At 36.7% G+C, this 20,271-nt stretch overlaps 1 protein-coding gene across 1 annotated transcript in view; it reads right to left on the bottom strand.

The window, feature by feature from the left end:
• LOC131657627 (uncharacterized) overlaps positions 1–12,490 on the bottom strand; it is a 23,479-nt gene extending 10,989 nt beyond the window's left edge. Inside the window, exon 1 of the mRNA XM_058927005.1 lies at positions 11,405–12,490. Coding sequence (XP_058782988.1) covers positions 11,405–12,490 — 1,086 coding nt within the window. The remainder of the gene's footprint in view (positions 1–11,404) is intronic.
• Between the last annotated feature and the right edge of the window lie 7,781 nt (positions 12,491–20,271).

Raw genomic sequence — 20,271 nt, 5'->3', positions numbered from 1 at the left:
CGCGTACACGGGTATTCCAATCAGACGAGAGTACTCCTCTAACGTAGGCATGAGCTGGTAATCTGGAAAGGTGAAGCAGTGATACGTTGGATCGTAAAACTGTACCAAGGTGGGAAGGATCCCATCCACCATGTTGGTATTGAGCAAAGGCAGAAGTTTTCCATACTTCTCCTTGAAAGCCTGGGGGTCGACCACCAGTTTTCCGAGCTTTCCCAGTTCCTCGACCTGGGGAATCTTGAAGGTGTATTTCCTAGCTCTCTTTCTTCCGTAATCCATAATATAGATCCTTAAGTCCTTTCTCCGTTTCTCTCTTTCTATGAAGTTCAAAACGTTCGTTATTTAGTTTCCTTGAAAAACGACTCGAAAAAGACTCTTTTTGTTTTTTAGTTGTTTATTAATGAATGATGCATGAATGCATGAATGCACACACAAGAGTTTTAAACAAACATGGCGTTGAAGGGTATAGTGGTCATGAAGTCAAAACGCAGTCTCCCGCCCCAATGGTAAACTAAGGTTAATGATTTTTGTACCTGTAGAACGGGTTCTAAGGGTCTCAGAGTTTTTGCTCAACCTTAAAGATACGTTGACTGGTATCTATAAGAGAGTTTTCTCTGAGTGTAGTATCTGCGTGACAATTACTTCCGTAATCACCGCTCTACGTCCTAAAAAAGGCTTTAAGTGGGGTTAATGTGTTTCTAGGTCCTCCTGGTACAAATCAGTCTCGGAATGCAGTGGCGCAGTTAATCACAACCAGCCAGGCAAATCCCAAGAGTAGACTTGGAAACCAAGATTAGAGGGCCTTCACCGGGAAGACATCCTCCATCCTATCTTATGTTGCACTCAAATCCGGGTATAGGATTTCTCACCACAAGGGGGAATCAAGCCCTTTCCCGATACAGAATAAACAAAATAAACAAATATATATGCAACAAACACATGATATGACACAGAGGTTAGGCAGGACCTCTCTTGTTTGAGGGGGAATTTGGCATCCCTAATTCCTCATTGGGGCTGGACCAGCAACAGGTCAACCATTGGTTTGGATGAAAAACCAAGGTTTTTAACACTTATATCCCCAGCAGAGTCGCCATTTTTCTGTGGTGGTCGTTTTCTTTTACCTCCCCGTTTCACTTGGGAGGACGGCACGCTAAACCCTTCACGCGAAATTTGGAAGGAGAATGCGCCCGTGGTGGGATGAATTTTATTTCAGTTCTTCCTACGATATCACACGAACTTTCTTATTTGTCCTACGAGTAGGAAAGGGGAAAAAAGATCTCAACTAAACCCTAGGAGTTTGCTAAGTGTGGGGATTTACACCTAGACTAGAAATTCTGGAGTCCGGGAGGTCGGTTATACATAGGGAAGTGTTTAAACACCCTACATATCTGTAGTACTCTACAGGAACCTTCTCTGTGTCATTGTGTTTGTGTTTATTGCTAATGATTGGGAAAGTTTCTCCTTTGTATTAGGAGAGAGAATTGAATTGATTTTAAAAGACAGACAGACAGACAAACTGACTATTTTTGGTATTTTATTAGCTCGCTGAGATTCCTTGTGAACCTCATGCCTACATATCCCTAGTGGAAGTCAGAGCTTAATGTAGTTCGGGGAACTAACTAGGGAAATTAATTATTTTTGGTGCCTTGCTTGAAGCTCAAGGTTGAAGCTTGGAATTAAATCTCTGTTTACAGTAAAGAGACATGAAATTATCTCTACAGAGAGGTATTTGTACTATTCTACCACAAACATTTAAAGGAGTGACAGAATAACTGAATTCATTTCATTCAAGAGGGGGACCTTACTTGTGTATGTGCAAGTATACCAGTCAAATGCCTCTTAAATGAAAGAAAGATGCTCATCCAAATTAGGGAAAGTTACCACATGTCTGGGTTTTACTGCCAGCTCATGCCTTTCAAAATCCTAAATGGGAGACTTGATTAAAATTGAAATTGAAATGTTTGTTTGTTTGAATGTGGTAGAGTAGTAAAAATATCTCTCTATAGAGATAAGCTATGTCTATCTACTGTATAAAAGATTTGACTTTAGCTGGCTTGTATGAGGCCCAAGCTTGAGGCTTTTTGATTGATTAATTAATATTATTGACTCTGGGAGATGACTCCACTGGGGATTAATTACAGGGTATTTTTGTGTTCTGTACAAAGCCCAGAATTGAGGCCGACTCTACTTAGGGAGACTCTATTTGTGTGCCTTGTACAAAGCCCAAGGTTGTGGCTAACTGTTGAGGATAATTGAATGAATGACTTTATTTTATGTGCCTTGTACAAAGCCCAAGGTTGTGGCTGACTGCTGAGAAAATTGGGTTTTTTATACTATGACTCTAGTTAGGGAAAACATTATTTTCTGCCTTGTACAAGGCCCAAGGTTGTGGCGGACTCTTAAATGAATTAAGTATGGACGACTATATGGGAAAGATCCTAAGTGTTAGAAATCTTTGATACATGAAAATATGGTTTATCTGCCTTGTACAAAGCCCAAGGTTGTGGCTACTGAGTGATGAAAAACTCACTGGGGAGACTCTATTATCTGCCTTGTACAATGCCCAAGGTTGAGGCTGACTCTTGACAGGGGAGTTTTATTGTTTGGGTGCCTTGTATGAAGCCCAAGGTTGAGGCTAACTGTTTTTGTTGGTTTTGACTCTACTGAAGAGGTTTTATTTATTAAAAGACTGTTTTTCTTTGGAAGCTAACCCTTTCCAGGGATTTTGACTCAGCTGGTGAATTTGTCTGTTAAAAGACTGACTTTTATCATGTTTTTGGAGGCTGACCCTTTCCAGGGGTTCTGACTCTTTTGGGGAAATTATCTCCTAAGAGAATGAAATTACTTATTAATTAATTTTGGAGGCTAACCCTTTCCAGGGGTTTTGACATTTTTTAGACAGATGTTGGAGGCTAACCCTTTCCAGGGGTTTTAATGATTGAAAAGTGAATGGCAGAAAGATTATCTAGTGAGACTTCTTGTTTAAAGCCCAAGATGAAGGCTGACTCAATGCTGAGGATGACCAAAACATAGATCCTAGACTCTACTAAGGAGGATTGATGAAGATAAGGGTGACAGAGACTGTCCATGTCTCTCATTCCAAAAATGTACTCAATGCAAAATTGAGACAAACTTAGCTTGTTTAAGGTCTGGTTTAAATTGGAAGAAACTCACCAGGGTAGGCTAAAAGGTGACTAAAGACCTGTTCCTATGTTTATAAGAAACCTGATGGGTCCTTGTATACAAGCTCAAGAGGAAGCTGGAAATGCTTTTAAGAAGCCTGTGGGTCCTTGTACAAAGCCCAAGAGGAGGCTAATCGAGGGTCCTTGTTATAGCACAAGAGAAAGCTATGTAGTTTTGAACTTATTTTGGCTCTAAGCAAATGGGTAAGAGGTTTCACCGGGAATAATTCCTCTTTGGGTGGATGTGTCCTATTTATTTGGATTCTAAGGTTTTTGCCAAGATGTTTCACCGGGAATAATTCATCTTGGGGGTTTGAACTACAGATCTCTAATTAGGAAAGAGCCTTCACCGGGAAGACATTCTCAATCCTAGGTCATATTCCTATAATATATATATAGTTTAACTGTCCTAAGGTTTATACTCAAACGTAGTTCTAAACTAATATATATATATACACAGTTTATATTTGACAGTAATTTAAATAAAGACTGTAAATTGAAAGCTTGTAAAGCCTAACCTGGATGGAGTGGAGGCCATTGAAGAAGTATGTACAGAGCCTCAACAGTAATTTTTGTTGTTTTTGTTGATAACAGTTGAATGTATATGATAAACAGTTAATGGTTTTTGAAAACAGAAGAAGTGAGGATGGACAAAGGTCACATAGGTATCTGAAGAGTTTCACCGGGAATAATGCCCTTCAAATACCAGAAGAATGTTTTGAAAACAGAAAGAAGATTTTGAAAATACAGTTTTGAAAACAAGCTAAGAAGAGAAGGTGTTTGGGACTTACACTCTATTAGAGGCCCAGTACTTTACAGTACTGGTTATAAAAGCAGTTGAAAATGATTTGAAATGATACAAGGTTTTGTTGTTTGAAAACCCTAATCATTTGATTTTATCAGAGATTGAAAACAGTTTTTGAGATTTGACAAAAGTCAACTTAATTAAAGTAAAAATAAAGATTTTCACTTAATTAAGACCTAAACAATTAGGGTTTTATCATAAAATTATTCACACAAATAATTAGGTTAAAACAAAATGGAAACATATATTTAAAGTATTTAATAAAACACTTAAAACATACTATTTTATACCTAATAAAAATATATGAATTAAATAATATTTTTATGATTTTTTTGATTATACATAAAATAGGTATATTAAATAACAAGTGTGTGAAAAATGAAGTGAAAATGATTTAATTTGATAGGTTAAATATTTATGTGAAGTTGTGAAGAAAATAAGTGTGAAAAGTGGTAAAAAATATAGAAATGTCTTCACCAAGGCTTGAACTCACGCCCTCTAAGTCACACACACAAAACAAACACCACTGGGCCAACGCGCGTGTGGTGATAGTAACTTGCATCCATTTGGTTATGTTTCAAGACAACTAGTAAATCATTGAAAAATAAAAGAAACAAAAAGTCTGGGGCGAGGGGGATTCGAACCCCAGACTTTGGGCATGAGGAGACTAAGAGCGCATGTGTGGCCACTGGGGCAAGTTGTTCATTCGTTAATAAAACAACTATCACTCAAAATAAAATAAACTCTACCCTGAGGATTCAAAAATGGCGCGCTTCACCATCTTCATCTTCAACCTCAAGTTCCATGAATTTGAATTTCTGAACTCACTCGTTTCTCAACCATTTGCCACGATGTAAACATGAAACTTGCTCTAAATTCACTCACGATTCTAAATATGTAACTAACATGAATTAATATTAACTACATCTAACTAATTTACCAGAAATCGTGAAGAACCCTAAAATTTCAAAATCAAATTAAATGACTATACTGAAAGATAAATGAATGATGATAGAGGGTTTTCAATCCTCTGATGATGCTGAACAAGATAGAATCGAGCTATTTCACAAAGAGTACTTAAATTAGAGAGGTGAAGTTCAGAAACTTACCTCTGAAAATGGAGGTCGTGAGGATGATTGAGGGCACCTGGGCTTGAATGAATGATCTTAATAGCTTCCCTGAGACTCAATGATGCTAACTGGATGCTTATTGTAGCCTGAATCCTTCTGAATTGTTCTATGGACCTCCCTCGATTTGAGCTTCAAGTGAACATGGAGGGTGTTGATTCTCGAGTTACAGATGAGCTGCAGCCATCTGGTTAGCTTCACTATGACCTGAGGAGTGTGTCTGAATGATTGGCTTGGCTTGAAACCTCCTGAATCACTCCATGGACCTCCAACTGCAAGTGCTCCAAAGTGAGAGCAACAATGGTGTTCCTCCACCTACAGAAGTGATCCAGGTGCTTGGATCACCTCAAATGACCTCCCTTGAGATGTTAGAATGCTCACTTCCCAAAGATAAGCTCTGGTTTGAAGAAATCGATTCTTCTTGCCAAAGAACTTTGAAAAACAATGAACAAGAGAAGAGAAAGAGAAAGCAAGTAATATGGTTGCTTTGGTGTGTTTTTCTACTGAATTGTGCTCTCCTATTTATAGGCAAATGTCTCAGTACTGAGTGAGAGAGTGAGCTTCCTTAGTGAAGTTGATTTGCTTTCTTAGCCATGAAGGAATTTTTGCAAATATCTCTTATGCAATGATGAGAATTTTGATTCCTTTTGATCAATCCCCTAGCCCTCGATTTTGCTTGATCTTAGGGGACAATTCTGAGCCAGAAATGAGCTCTAATTGGTTGGTGGGAAGATTCCTTGGGTGATTCATCAATTTGCCATAAATTCACAAATGTAATCATTACATAATCACATGTTCTTGTTTTTAGAATCTTCTTCAATTCTTATGGCATGGTGAAAATGAATGCATGGCATGGTTTCAGATGTGTTATGGGTCGTGTAGCATCCATAAGAGAGGTTATTTGCACAAAATTTGCAAAGTCCAAAAGTGTCCATGACCTATAATTTTACTTCATGAGGCCAACTTTGAACAAGCATAACTCTTAGCTCAAATTGAATTTTGAGAAGGTTGAACACAATTTGGAAAGCCCTAAACATCTACTTCAAATCATTAGTTTATGTCTTCTTCAGAATCCTTTGGGAAATTTGTGAAAAATGAGGCCAAAGTTGGAAGAAAACTAGGTTAAAACACTTAGAAAAATTTCTAAGTGTTTATGACCTAAACTTCAAAATCTCCAAAACTTCATAAATGGTTGATCTTTTGAAAAAAGTTCCCTTGTAAGATGTTGTTTTATTTGGCAAGATCTACAACTTTCATGTTGGAAGTTTTTTGAGTTGTGTAGGTGAAATTTTGAGATCTCACCATGCCTTCAAAAACCCTAATTCCCGACTTTTCGCTCCTTGATGAATTTCTTTGAATTTCTTTGGCCAAATGACTTTGACATCCATATATTGATGATATTGATCTTTGAAAGTCATTTTTTGACCAAAAACCTTAAAAGTCAATGATGATCCTTCACAGTCGACTTTTTCCTGACAAAGTGAATTTTTGGGCTTTTGTGTAGAAATAAGATCTTCTCCCCAAATGGATGATATAAATGGATTATATGGAGGTAGTAGAGATCCTTGAATCATGTCTTGAGTTTTGGATTCATGCCCTGATCAGAAGTCAACTATCTTGGTGAATTAGGTCAAAACCCTAATTTGTCGACCATGTGAAAGTAATGACTGTAGACTTTGAATTGGAGTGTGATGTTCAGTAGACCTTGTAATATGAGTTATTTGAAGATGATTGATGTCTTTGAATGACCCTCTGAGGTTTCTTAGGGTTTCCCAAATGTGATCCCTGAGTTTAGTCCTTGATAGGCTCAAAACCCTAGTCTGGTGACCTGAGTATACCTGTACTCATATGACTGGATGTCTAATCAATCATAGATGAGAAAAGTGAAGTTTTTGAGCTCCATGATTGTATTAGAGACTAATCTTTGTATTGATTGATCCTTTGCCTGAGCTTTCTTGTCTTTGAGCATCCTTGATTAGGTACTAGATGGAGAAATGACTGCTCTGGGTACTTGTCTTGACCTGATGAAAAATCCTGAAGATATGTCATCTCAGGGGGGTCAAAAATTAGGGTATGACACCCCAGATGTAAGAGAAGTTCCTCCGAATTGGGTAAACAATTACTTGTGTTCTTTATGTTTCAGTACTGCATAATTTTGTGTCTGTATCTTATTGTAGTCTTCCTTGACAGACCGGATGTCTTGACATCTTTCTCGACATTTGGATCTGTCACAACAGAATTTCACTATATAATATAAATTAAATATATTGTTACAAATGACATGATTATGGATGTCCATAAATAAGCGGATTCCATATTGATTTTATATTCATTATATATGTCCTATAAATAGGACTCATCTTGATTTTGAAATATACATTGAATAATAGAATAATACAATACACTCCACTCTTCCCTTTCTTTCTTCTATTATGTTGTTTAGTTTCTAATACGTTATCAGCACAAAACTCTACAAAATCTTAAAAGGAAAAAATTGAAGTTCTAACTATTATAAGTTGTATTGGTGCTTTCTTTTAGGTTTTTTTTAATCTTAAACGTTTTGAATTTTGATATTATATTATATATTATTAAATTATCAAGTATCCTTGTAGATAGAAAAATGCTAAGTTTATATTATTCTTGAAGAATATATGAAGTCACTTGAAGGATAGAAAACTAATGAATTTCTTATATAGTTTTAAAGAACATATAAAGTATCCCTGAAGAATATTTTTAGTTTGTTTTATAGTTCCAGAAAAACTTATTAAGTATCTCTAAACGATAGTAATGAGTTTGTTATATAGTTCATGAAGAACTTATCAAACATCTCTAAAGGATTATAAATATTATTATTTTTACTAATAAAAAGATTTGTAATTGAGTTTCTACATAACTACATAAAAATATTTGTGATTGAGTTCTTATAGAACTTCATAAAAGGATTTGTGATTGAGATCCCGAAGAACTACAATAAAAACTTATGATTAAGTTCCTGAAGAAAAATTTGTTTTTGAGTTCATGAAGAACTTCAAAAAAAATGTTATTGAGTTCCTGAAGAACTAAGCATTTATATCATGCATTGGTTTACATGAGTATTTTAAAATATTTCCAATGAATAATATATTTTATCATGAAATGCATGTATGACATAGTTCGTGTAAAATTATAAAGAAATCAATATTAAAACATTTAGAAAGAATTGCATATATCCCTGAAGGATTCATCTATCAATAATTATACTTTTATTGTGATTCAATTATATGTTTAAAGTTTATCTATTTTTGATGAATTCTTGAAGAATTCATAGTATTGCATAAATCATTATATTTTAATTTTGATTTATGAGATCATTTGTGATATAGTTCTTGAAGAACTATATAAAAAGATATAAAAATAAAAAATTCCTAAAGGTGCAAGATGAAAATAAATTTAAAAGATATTATATAGCATGGACTTTTTGATAATTTTTTATGAATAGTGATTGTATAATTTTTAAAAAGTTTCTAATGAATTTTTTATCACAGAAAATAAAATAAAAGAAGAAACAATATTAATTTTCTAATGAACTAGACATTTAGATTATGTAAAATATGATCATTTAACTAGGAGTAATATGATGGATTATTGATACACTAATGTGATTTTTAAAATCAAAATTATTAATGAATTTGAATTTATATTGCATTAATACACAAATCAAATTAAATTTGTGCACCATTGATTCAAACAATTTAGAATAACTAAAATTTATGTATTATATAAAGCATGACTTTATATATCCAATTTTAGTTTATCGTTGGCAAAATCGATTGGATCATCTCGAATATAATAATATGATGCAGAACTTAGTATTTAAGAATCAAAAGTTTCTTCAATCCAATACACTGTGTGTTTCTAAAGGAAATTAAAAATATCAGAAATTGAGTTTTTCATGACTTCAATTGTTTGCATCAACTAAAATTTCATGTAAATTTTTATCCTCTACTCACAACCAGAAGTTTATAAAATTGTCTTCTTTGACTAAGATCTCATTTTTGGAAATTTTCAGCACTTTCTTAAAGTGTCACATATATTAAAATTGATATTGAACATCTTATAACATATGTTCATAAATAAATGGACTTGATGATCCATTCTTTAGACGTCTAACATTAATTGTATGACTAATACTTCCGAGATCATAAATTCTAAATTAGATATTAGAAACACATAAGGCATGAACATTAAGATATTTTTTCGCATTATACCAAAATATCAGTATACGTTTCTCCTCCCTTATTGTATAATTTATTTCAGGTTAATAATTTGATACTTCTCATTTAAGTGATTTTTTGGATGTGTTGTTTATTTTCAATTACTCCAATATAATCAATTAAGACAAGTTTTGAAAGAATATTGGAAAAATATATTTGTTATGAATCCCATTTTCGAGATATAATTTGAGAAAATAATTAAATACTTGATTGCAGTCTGGTAGGCTGATTATTAATTGAGAAATTAATATTTCTAAAATTAGAGGAAGAGATCAAGCGGAAGAGGAGTAAATGAGAATTTCAAATGAACAATTTAAAATAAATTATTATCTTGATCCTCGTATAAATGTATATGAACCAGAAGTTCAATATATTTCTCATTTGCAAAGTTTATAAAATTAATTATCAACAGCCAATACTCCAATCAAAGTAGATTCTCCCATTGGACAATCTAATATTACAAATGAGTTGAAATCAAGCATGAAGCGTGGTAGGAAAGTTGATTCCAATATTAAAAGTTCTCTATAAGAAAAGGAGATAAATTAAAGATGACTCAAGTGAAGATATGAAAACTCTAAGAGTACTCTGACATAATTTATTTTTAAGTTCCAGAAGAACTAATCAAGTACCTGAAATATTTGAAAATAAAGAGATCTCGATAAATAATGTCATGAACAGAATGTGATGGAACTAAAATAAAGTCAATATGAACAATATATTTGTATATAATATAGAACAAAAGATGATAAATGATAACGATAATCATGAATCAAACTCTATCAAAGATTGTAGACAAAGTGAAAATTGACCAAAATGAATACATCCAATTGAAGAAAATTAAACTCACTTTAGAAGCAACTCGCTTTGGACCTTTAGTTCATACACTTCAAGGTATGAAACCAATTGGATATAAATGCGTTTTTGCAAAAAAGAAAAATAAGAATGGTGAAATTGTGAGATATAAAGCCTAATTTATTGCTCAATAATTTTTACAAAGGCCTAAGATTGAATTTGTGAAATATATTCACCGGTAGTGTATTCAATATTCAATTAATTTTCGTTATTTAATCTTGTAGAACATAAAGGGCTTAATTTGAACATGATAGATGTTGTAATAACTTATTTGTATGGTTCACTTAATAAGAACATTTACATGAAATTATCTTAAGGGTTTAATATACCAGAGGCACATAATTTTGAACTCGAGAAAGCTAGTCAATACAATTAAACAAGTCTCTCTATGAGCTAAAACCATGTGGACGCATGTGGTATAATTGTTTCAGTAAATATTTGCTAAGAGAGGGATATAAAAACAACTCCATTTGTCCTTGAATTTTTATTAAAATATATGAAAAGGAATTTGCTATAATATATATCCATGTTGATGATATAAATATTATTGTGTTGTGAAAAACGATACCAATAACAAAGTATAATAGGGAATTATAGGGGAGAAGAAGAACACAATAATTGGTTATAACCGTTATTCTTTTACTTTCTCTTAAAACAAGATTACAAGTTTACAAGAATAACAAATAACCTCTCTCACCCTAAATTAGGATTTGCAGCTTAGCAATGATGAGAGACTAGTATGCTATTTATAATAAAACCTAACATACTAACTAATGGGCTTTTTCCACAAGGCCCATTACACAAGTCAACTTAATAAACAAGCTAACTTAACAAATTAGGGTTTAAACACTAAAACCTAATTTAACATGCTAACAACTCTAGCATCTTCGACACAAGCATGTGAACAACCTTCGACTTCATGCTTAACCCTGTCGAACCAAGAAGCTACCCTTCGGCCATACTAGAGTTCGATCCAAAATCTCACAAATCTCCACCTTGGATCTAACTCTACAACATCAAGGGAACAAACTAGCTTTCTTCATGCAGCTTTATCAACTGCATACAGTGGAAAAACTTGCAACTCGACAATGTCTTGGTGATCATATCAGCAGCATTGTCTTCAGTCGAAACCTTCAGCACTTGGACTTCTCCACGCTCGATTACTCCTCTGACGGAATGCAGCCTCACATCAATGTGCTTAGTGCGCTCATGATAGGCTGAATTCTTCGACAGGTGTATTGCACTTTGACTATCACATTTAACAGTGATACCTCGACCTTGAAGTTTCAGCTCCTTCGCAAAACCTTCAAGCCACAATGCTTCTTTCACAGCTTCAGTTAATGCAATGTACTCCGCTTCAGTGGTTGATAGAGCAACAACCTTCTGAAGTGTTGCTTTCCAACTAATTGCTGTGCCAAACATAGTGAAAACATATCCAGAAATAGATTTCCTGGAATCCATACAACCTGCATAATCAGAGTCGACATATCCTTCGATTACTGCTTTACCATCTTCACCCAAGGCTCCACCATAAATTAGGACTCTATTCAGAGACCCATTTATGTACCTTAAAATCCACTTCAATGCTTGCCAGTGAGCCTTTCCAGGATTCGCCATGTACCTGCTTACAAGACTTACTGCGTATGCTATGTCGGGTCTAGTACAAACCATAGCATACATCAAAGAACCAACTATATTAGCATATGGGATGTTATTCATATAGGCTCTTTCCACATCAGTACTGGGACACTGATCAATACTCAGCTTGAATTGAGGGTTTGTTGGAGTCACAACTGGCTTCGAATTCGACATACCAAACTTTTCAAGAATCTTCCGTAGATATGCCTCTTGAGATAGACATAACTTCGACTTCTTTCTATCTCTTCGAATGTCAATTCCAAGAATCCTGGAAGCAGCTCCCAGATCCTTCATATCGAACTCCTTATTGAGTTCAGCCTTCACCCTCATCACATCTTCGACACTGTTGCTTGCTATGAGAATATCATCCACATAAAGCAACAAAATAACAAATGAATTACCAGGTCGAAATCTGAAGTAAACACAGTGGTCGAACTGACTTCTAATGAAACTTATGCGTGCCATGAACTTGTCGAATCTCCTATTCCACTGTCGAGAAGATTGTTTCAGCCCATACAAGGATCTCTTTAACTTACACACATAATCATCCTTCCCCTTTTCGACATACCCTTCAGGTTGCCTCATCAGGATCGTTTCATCTAGATCACCATACAAGAACGCAGTTTTCACATCCATCTGTTCCAGTTCAAGATCGAACTGTGCCACCATGGCAAGCAGCATTCGAATGGACCTATGTTTCACAACAGGAGAAAACACATCATTGAAGTCGACACCTTCTTTCTGAGTGAAACCCCTTGCGACTAACCTTGCCTTATATCTTTTCGACGTCACTCCTTCAATTCCTTCCTTAACTTTGAAAATCCATTTACAACTGACTAACCTTGCCCCAGCAGGTTTCTTGATCAGTTCCCAAGTGTGATTATCATGAAGATATTTCATCTCATCATCCATGGCCTTCAGCCATTCAGTCTTATTTTGACTCCTCATAACTTCCTTATAATCTCTAGGTTCATCATCAAGAACCTCACTGGCAGAGATTAATGCATAAGCTATAAGATCTGCATACCCAAGTCTCTGAGGTGGTTTGATGACTCTTCTCGACCTATCTCTCGACAATAGGTAGTCATCGTCAGTTTCCTCAACTTCCTCAGCATCTTCTGCTTCTTCTTCGACTTCATCAGGGACATGCAATTCAGCATCAACATGCTCCACCTCAACAGGAATCTCTACCTGTTCCAGCTCTTCGTCAGATGTTTCTGTACTTCGACCAACATCATCAGTTTTCTTAAAAGCCATTTCAGCTTCATTGAAAACAACATCTCGACTGGTGATACACCTCCTATGACCTGGCTCTAGGCACCATAGCCTATAAGCTTTGACTCCTTCTGGGTATCCCATGAACATGCATTTCAGAGCTCTAGGTTCGACCTTGTCTTGCCTAATGTGAGCATAGGCTATGCAGCCAAATACTCTCAGTTTGTCGAGATCTGGTGGATGTCCCGACCAAACTTCTTCAGGTGTCTTCATATCTAACGCTGTCGAAGGACATCTGTTTATCAGATATGTTGCTGTCGCAACAGCCTCAGCCCAGAACACCTTCTTTAACCCCGCACTAGTCAACATACATCTAACTCTCTCCAAAATAGTTCGATTAAACCTTTCAGCCAAACCATTTTGTTGTGGAGTACTTGCAGTAGTTCTATGCCTTGCAATACCAGAGGTAGCACAAAAACTATCGAATGCCTCATTGCAAAATTCAAGGCCATTGTCGGTTCTCAACCTCTTGACCTTTCTGCCAGTCTGATTTTCAACCAGAGTCTTCCAACTTTTGAAATTCTCAAACGTTTCATCCTTAGTCTTCTGGATGAATACCCATAATTTTCTGGAATAATCATCTACTATGGATAGGAAATACCTTGCCCCAGAATGTGATGCACACCTTGCAGGCCCCCAAAGATCAGCATGGATGTAATCAAGGGATCCATGTGTTCTTGATTTGCCTTTGTTGAACTTCACTCTGCAAGATTTTCCAAGTACACAGGGTTCACAAAACTTCAGCTTTTCGACTTTGTCTCCACCAAGCAGATTTTGTTTCCCTAATTCGACCAGACCCCTTTCACTGACATGGCCCAATCTCATGTGCCAGATTTCAGTTTTCGACAAAGGTTTCGTGGATGCAACATTTGTCGAACCACTTACAACTTCAGCCTCAAGGGTATACAAGCCTTGTTTCTTCACGCCTCTCAAGACTTCCTTCGAACCCTTCATGACTCTTAGGATACTTTTCTCTCCTTGGAAAACATATCCTTTCTTGTCGAATTCACCAAGAGAAAGCAGATTTCTCTTCAAATCAGGAACATACCTGACTTCAGTCAACAACCTTATTGACTCATCATGGAGCTTGAATCTAACAGATCCAATACCTGCAATCTTGCAAGCCTTGTTGTTTCCCAGCAATACTGATCCACCATCTTGATCACATAATTCCTCGAACAAGTCTTTGTTTGGAGTCATGTGCCAAGTGCAACCTGAATCCATAATCCACTCTCTCTTAGAGTCACTGCTTGAAACCACAAGAACATCAGATGATTCGAAATCATCTTGAACAATGGCAGCGTTGCCATTATCCTTACCTCCATGATATTTCAGGCGTTCAGGGCACACCTTTCTTGTGTGACCCTCCTTTTTACAAAGGTAGCATCGAATGCCAGATGCTTCGCCACTGTAAGACTTCGACTGGCTTTTGCCTTTCTTCTTGTCGAACTTACCATCCTTTCGTAAGAGTTTTCCTTTAACGGCCAAACCTTCGCCAACAGTCGAAGGTTTATGCTCCTTTCGTTCATTCAAGTCCTTAGAGTACAAGGCTGATTGAACTTCTTCAAACGTCAGGGACTCCCTTCCATACAAGAGAGTTTCTTTGAAGTGAGCATGTGATCTAGGCAAAGAACACAATAGTAACAGCGCTTGATCTTCATCATCGATCTTCACATCAATATTTTCAAGATCAAGAATCAGCTTGTTGAACATATCCAACTGCTCAGCCAATACTTTGTCTTCAATCATCTTGAATGAATACAAAGCTTGCTTCAGGTAGAGTCGATTTACCAGCGATTTGGTCATATACAAACTTTCAAGTTTCACCCATAACCCTGATGCTGTCGTCTCCTTTGATACATGTCGGAGAACCTTATCACCAAGGCTCAACAAAATTGCGCTGTGTGCTTTCTCGATCATAGTTGTCTTCTCCGCTGCCGTTAATGCAGCATTCATGGCTGCCTCTCCCTTCAACGCTTCCAAACAACCCTGCTGAACCAGTAGGGCTTTCATCTTCAAGCGCCACAGACCGAAATCATTCACTCCGGTGAATTTTTCAATCTCATACTTTGTTGACGGCATCTTCTCCACGCTCACCGCACCAATTTGTTGTGAAAAACGATACCAATAACAAAGTATAATAGGGAATTATAGGGGAGAAGAAGAACACAATAATTGGTTATAACCGTTATTCTTTTACTTTCTCTTAAAACAAGATTACAAGTTTACAAGAATAACAAATAACCTCTCTCACCCTAAATTAGGATTTGCAGCTTAGCAATGATGAGAGACTAGTATGCTATTTATAATAAAACCTAACATACTAACTAATGGGCTTTTTCCACAAGGCCCATTACACAAGTCAACTTAATAAACAAGCTAACTTAACAAATTAGGGTTTAAACACTAAAACCTAATTTAACATGCTAACAACCCTAGCATCTTCGACACAAGCATGTGAACAACCTTCGACTTCATGCTTAACCCTGTCGAACCAAGAAGCTACCCTTCGGCCATACTAGAGTTCGATCCAAAATCTCACATATTGGAACTCCTGAAGAATTTCTAAAAGCTATAAATTGTTTAAAGAAATTGTTTAAGATGAAGGACTTGGGAAATACAAAGTCCTTACAAGGTGAAAATTTAGACAATGGAATTTTTGTAGACTAAGAAGGTTATATAGAAAAAGTGTTTAAATGTTTCTATATAGACATATCTCGTATGTTATATAACATAAGTGTTAAAACATTTATATATAGACAAATCTCATATGTTGTCTATCACAATGATATTAGGTCATTGGATGTGCAAATGATCCTTTAAGACCTTGAGAAGAGGATGAAAAATGAGTTGGTCCAAAAGTATCATATCTCAGTGTAATTCAAGCATTTATCTATATTGCTAATTATACATGCCATGATATATCATTTTCTATCAATCTATTATCAAGATATAATTCTTCACCTACATGAACACATTGGAACAAAATTTAACATATACTTTGTTATCTTAGGAGTACAATGGACATGAGTTTGTTTTATTTCAATGTATCCAAATTAGAATTAAAAGGTTAGGCATAAACAAGTTACTTGTTAGATCCTCATAATAGTAGACCACAAATAGGTTATTTGTTTGCTTATAGTGGTACACCTATTTCATGGAGACCTGTGAAACAAACCATAACCGTGTTAGCTGAAGATTTCGTTTTATGTTGTTTATCCTTCGAAGGAGTTGAGAATCGAAGGAAAGATGGTTACTGATGGCCATCCCTTAAAAAGTAAAAGAATGGCTACTGATGGTCATGCTTCGAAAAATAAAGACTTCTAAGTTCGATGAAGATAAGTGAACGCTGAAAGATTAATGAAAGCATATGTCTTCGGGACTTAGACAAAATTCATAGAATATGTATTCAAGTATTACTACTTAGCGTGTTTTTTAGTAGTGTTTGTTTAATACACTGCCACGCGTCGAAGATGGACTCAGGCGGGAAGATTTGAAATTCGAAGATGGTTTCGTAACCGTTCAACAACAGATGGCTTCGCTGGAAGTTCTGATGAGAAACGTGGCAGCAGATTAGTATAGGACCGTTAAGGTCGAAATTAGTATAAATAGGAGTCTTAGTGTTAGGATTCTGTGTGTTCATTTTGTACAAATCACTCACATATTTACTCAAGTATCAAGCGTTAAGAGAAAGAGTTCGCTGAGAAAATGTACGTATGACACCACCATTTTAATACATGTGTATTATCTTTTTGTTTTTATCTTTCAGAATTGCTGCATTTCGTTTACTTCTTGCCATTTACGTTTCTGCATCTTTACTTTAACGTCATTTACTTTCGAATTACTTTCATGCTATTTACTTTCAAAGTCTTTTATATTTCTGCAATTTAAGATTCTTTACGTTTCAATTGTCCATTTAATTTTTTATGTCATGTCACTTCGTTGAAGTCACATTTATATGTAACAAAGTGATTGTCAAGACTATTTGTTTTGTTAATCGAACAACGCTTATTGAAGAAGACAAATAATGAATATGGTTCGAACAAACATTGATAACAATCTTCTTGGCTATGTATCCTAGGATCAATCTAGTCGATCCTGCAAGTAACCAAATCATATTTATTATAGTTTGGAAGACTAGCGGTTGTTTACCGGAAATCACCGTAAACAAATTGGCACGCCCAGTGGGACAGTGTCAAGCAGATTGTTTTAATCAATTGCTTTATTTTTGTCTAGACAATATCAAGATCTTGTATGAACCTTAGGAACGGTAAATTAAAGAACAGTGCACAACCGATTCCCAAACAAAGGTACAACAGGAAAATGGTCGTTACGGCCAGTGCAGGGGGTAATCAAGATCCCCCACAAGGTTCAGGATCAGGAGCGGCAAATTCGACTTCTACTCAAGAAGCACGAGATGCAACGGGTCCAAATGGATCGAGACCTGCAGATAATTCCCAAACTATGCCTGAAAATAATACAGCACCCTCAGGGACTGTTCCAGTTTCAGTGTCGACAACCGCACCCTCATCCACAAGCGCAGAGGACGTATTGTTTGCCTCGACAAATGCTGCAAACAATTTATTTGGTCAAGGCACGAACTCCGCTTTCGAATGGAGACCAAATAATCCATACGGAATGCCATACCCACATGGAACAGGCGTACGAGGGGCAGGACATATATATGCCCCAACTAACAATGCGACATTTTCACCAGATGTTAGTTCAGTGGGTCGAAGTGCACATAACACTGGTTTCTCTGCCCAGATGCCTCACTTTACCACAAATAACCAAGCAGCATTTCGACAAGAAATAGATGCAAGCAACCATGATATGGTAGGGGTTTTGGCCAGAGAATTGACTTCAGTTTTAAGCCCACTAATGGCAAATGTTACTACTACGAATAGAGAAAACATGGAGACTTTCCAAAAGATATCATCTCAGATGAATCGAATGGCAGAATTCATGGGAGTAACGCCACCTAAAAGGAAAGACAAACAGCCTTCGAATCAAGAAGAGAGGCCCATTTTAGAACGTGTACAAGACATAGTTCCATCATCTAGGACGGCTACTAGGGATGTAGGCCCCTCACGAAGAACAGAGGAGTTCGAAGGAACTCCAATAATTAACTTAGAAGCTCCAAATCAAAGAACTGTCCCCGTCCGACAAGAAACGGAGGAGGAGCAACCCAGATTAAGGATTGTGGGTAGGAACGAACACCCAGATGAGATTGTTCAAAGAGTCAGAAGAGAAAATCTGGCTACAGAAAATAAATTAACTGCCATGATAGAAAGGGTTATGGCCAACAATGGCCTTAGTACTGGACTTAGACGTCCAAACTATACGTCCCCTATATCAGATTATATCATGCAAACAGAATTGCCTAGGGGCACTAAGGTACCCAAATTTACAAAATTTTCAGGCGAAACGAACGAGTCAACGGTGGAACATATTGCTAGATATTTGACGGAAGCAGGGGACTTAGCGGGAAACGAGGATTTAAGGATCAAATATTTCCCTAGTTCACTGACAAAAAATGCCTTCATTTGGTTTACTACTTTGCCACCAAATTCGATAGATGCATGGGCATACTTGGAAAGACTTTTCCATGAGCAATTCTACATGGGCCAAACTAAGATAAGCTTGAAAGAATTGGCCAGTGTTAAAAGAAAATTCACAGAAACAATTGATGATTATTTAAATAGGTTCCGTCTGTTGAAGTCAAGGTGTTTTACAACAGTCCCAGAGCATGAACTTGTTGAAATGGCTGCAGGTGGTCTAGATTATTCAATAAGAAAGAAACTAGATACTCAATACCTTAGGGACATGGCCCAATTAGCAGATAGGGTTCGACAAGTCGAACGCCTGAAGGCAGAAAAAGCTAGGGCAAATAAAAGTTATAAGAAAGAAAGAGTGGCATACGTCGAAGCCAAGGATGCTGAGAATGAGTCTTTCGATGACTCATATAGCCCTGAAGAAGTCGAAATAGACTTGGCTGAATTGAAAGAAGCGCCACCTTATGCTTGCAAACTGCTAAATCCTGCCAATGGAAAAAATCCAGTAGAAAACGATAAGAATGATAGGTTCCCTAAGAAAACTTATACATTCGACATTACTAAGTGTGATGAAATATTTGATTTATTGGTAAAAGATGGCCAAATGATACTACCTCCAAATTCAAAGATTCCTCCGTTGGAACAACGGAAGAAAAGAGGTTTTTGTAAATATCATGGGTTTTTAGGCCATAAAACTTCTCAATGTTTTCTTTTCAGGGATCTAATTCAAAATGCTCTCAATGATGGAAGGTTGAAGTTTGCTGACAAGACCAAGAGTCATATGAGGGTTGATACCAATCCCCTAAACATTGCTGACGCTAGCCTCTGCGAGATAGAAGATATCAACATGGTGGAGGTTTCTGAAATTGAGACTAAAGCAATGTTCAATGGAAAGCAGGCTACTGAAAGCCTAAACAGTGACATAATCTTCAATACTGATGTTGAAGAATCTTCCAAGGCAGAAATAACTGAAGCCTCGAAGGAAGAAAACAGCGAGGCCACTGAAGACCTCAGGATGAAACTCCAGAAAATCCAGATCTCTGAAGTCCCTCCAGCAGCGGTTAACATGGTTAGCGCCAGACGACCAGTGTCTGAATTTGGCGAACTAGAGACATGGCTGACGAGGAAAAATGGGGGCATCGAAGTTCCTCCAAGAACCGAAAGCCTCAAAGAATATCTCTGGAATTGCCACGAGAGAAATGGTGGTAAGCAATGGATGTGTCCAAGGTGTTCGATCATGCTGAATCGACGGGTCGAAGCCAACTTCGAAAGGGTTCGACGCGAAAGGTGGGAACACCCAGGAAGAGAGCCAAATCCCCTACTACAACTGTACCCAAAGATGGAGGAAAGCTTGGTAGGATTTTTGGTCAGATGCCACAAAGAAAACACTGAAGTTGCTCTCTGCCCAAGATGTGGGGCAGTCTATGACGAAATGCTAGCACGATCATTCGAACGTGTGTATTGCTACATGAGTCAAGAAACTCAGGGGTTGCGTCCCAACCTGTACGGTTTCGACATTTGGACTCCAACAAAGAGGCCTGATAGCCCACATCCTAGGACTCGAAGGGCGACGTTCAAAGTCCCTGC

The sequence above is a fragment of the Vicia villosa genome, linkage group LG1 (assembly GCF_029867415.1).
Source record: "Vicia villosa cultivar HV-30 ecotype Madison, WI linkage group LG1, Vvil1.0, whole genome shotgun sequence".
In the NCBI taxonomy this organism is placed as follows: Eukaryota; Viridiplantae; Streptophyta; class Magnoliopsida; order Fabales; family Fabaceae; genus Vicia; species Vicia villosa.
The sequence above is the reverse complement of the archived record's forward strand: the minus strand, read 5'-3'. Positions and strand labels throughout refer to the sequence as shown.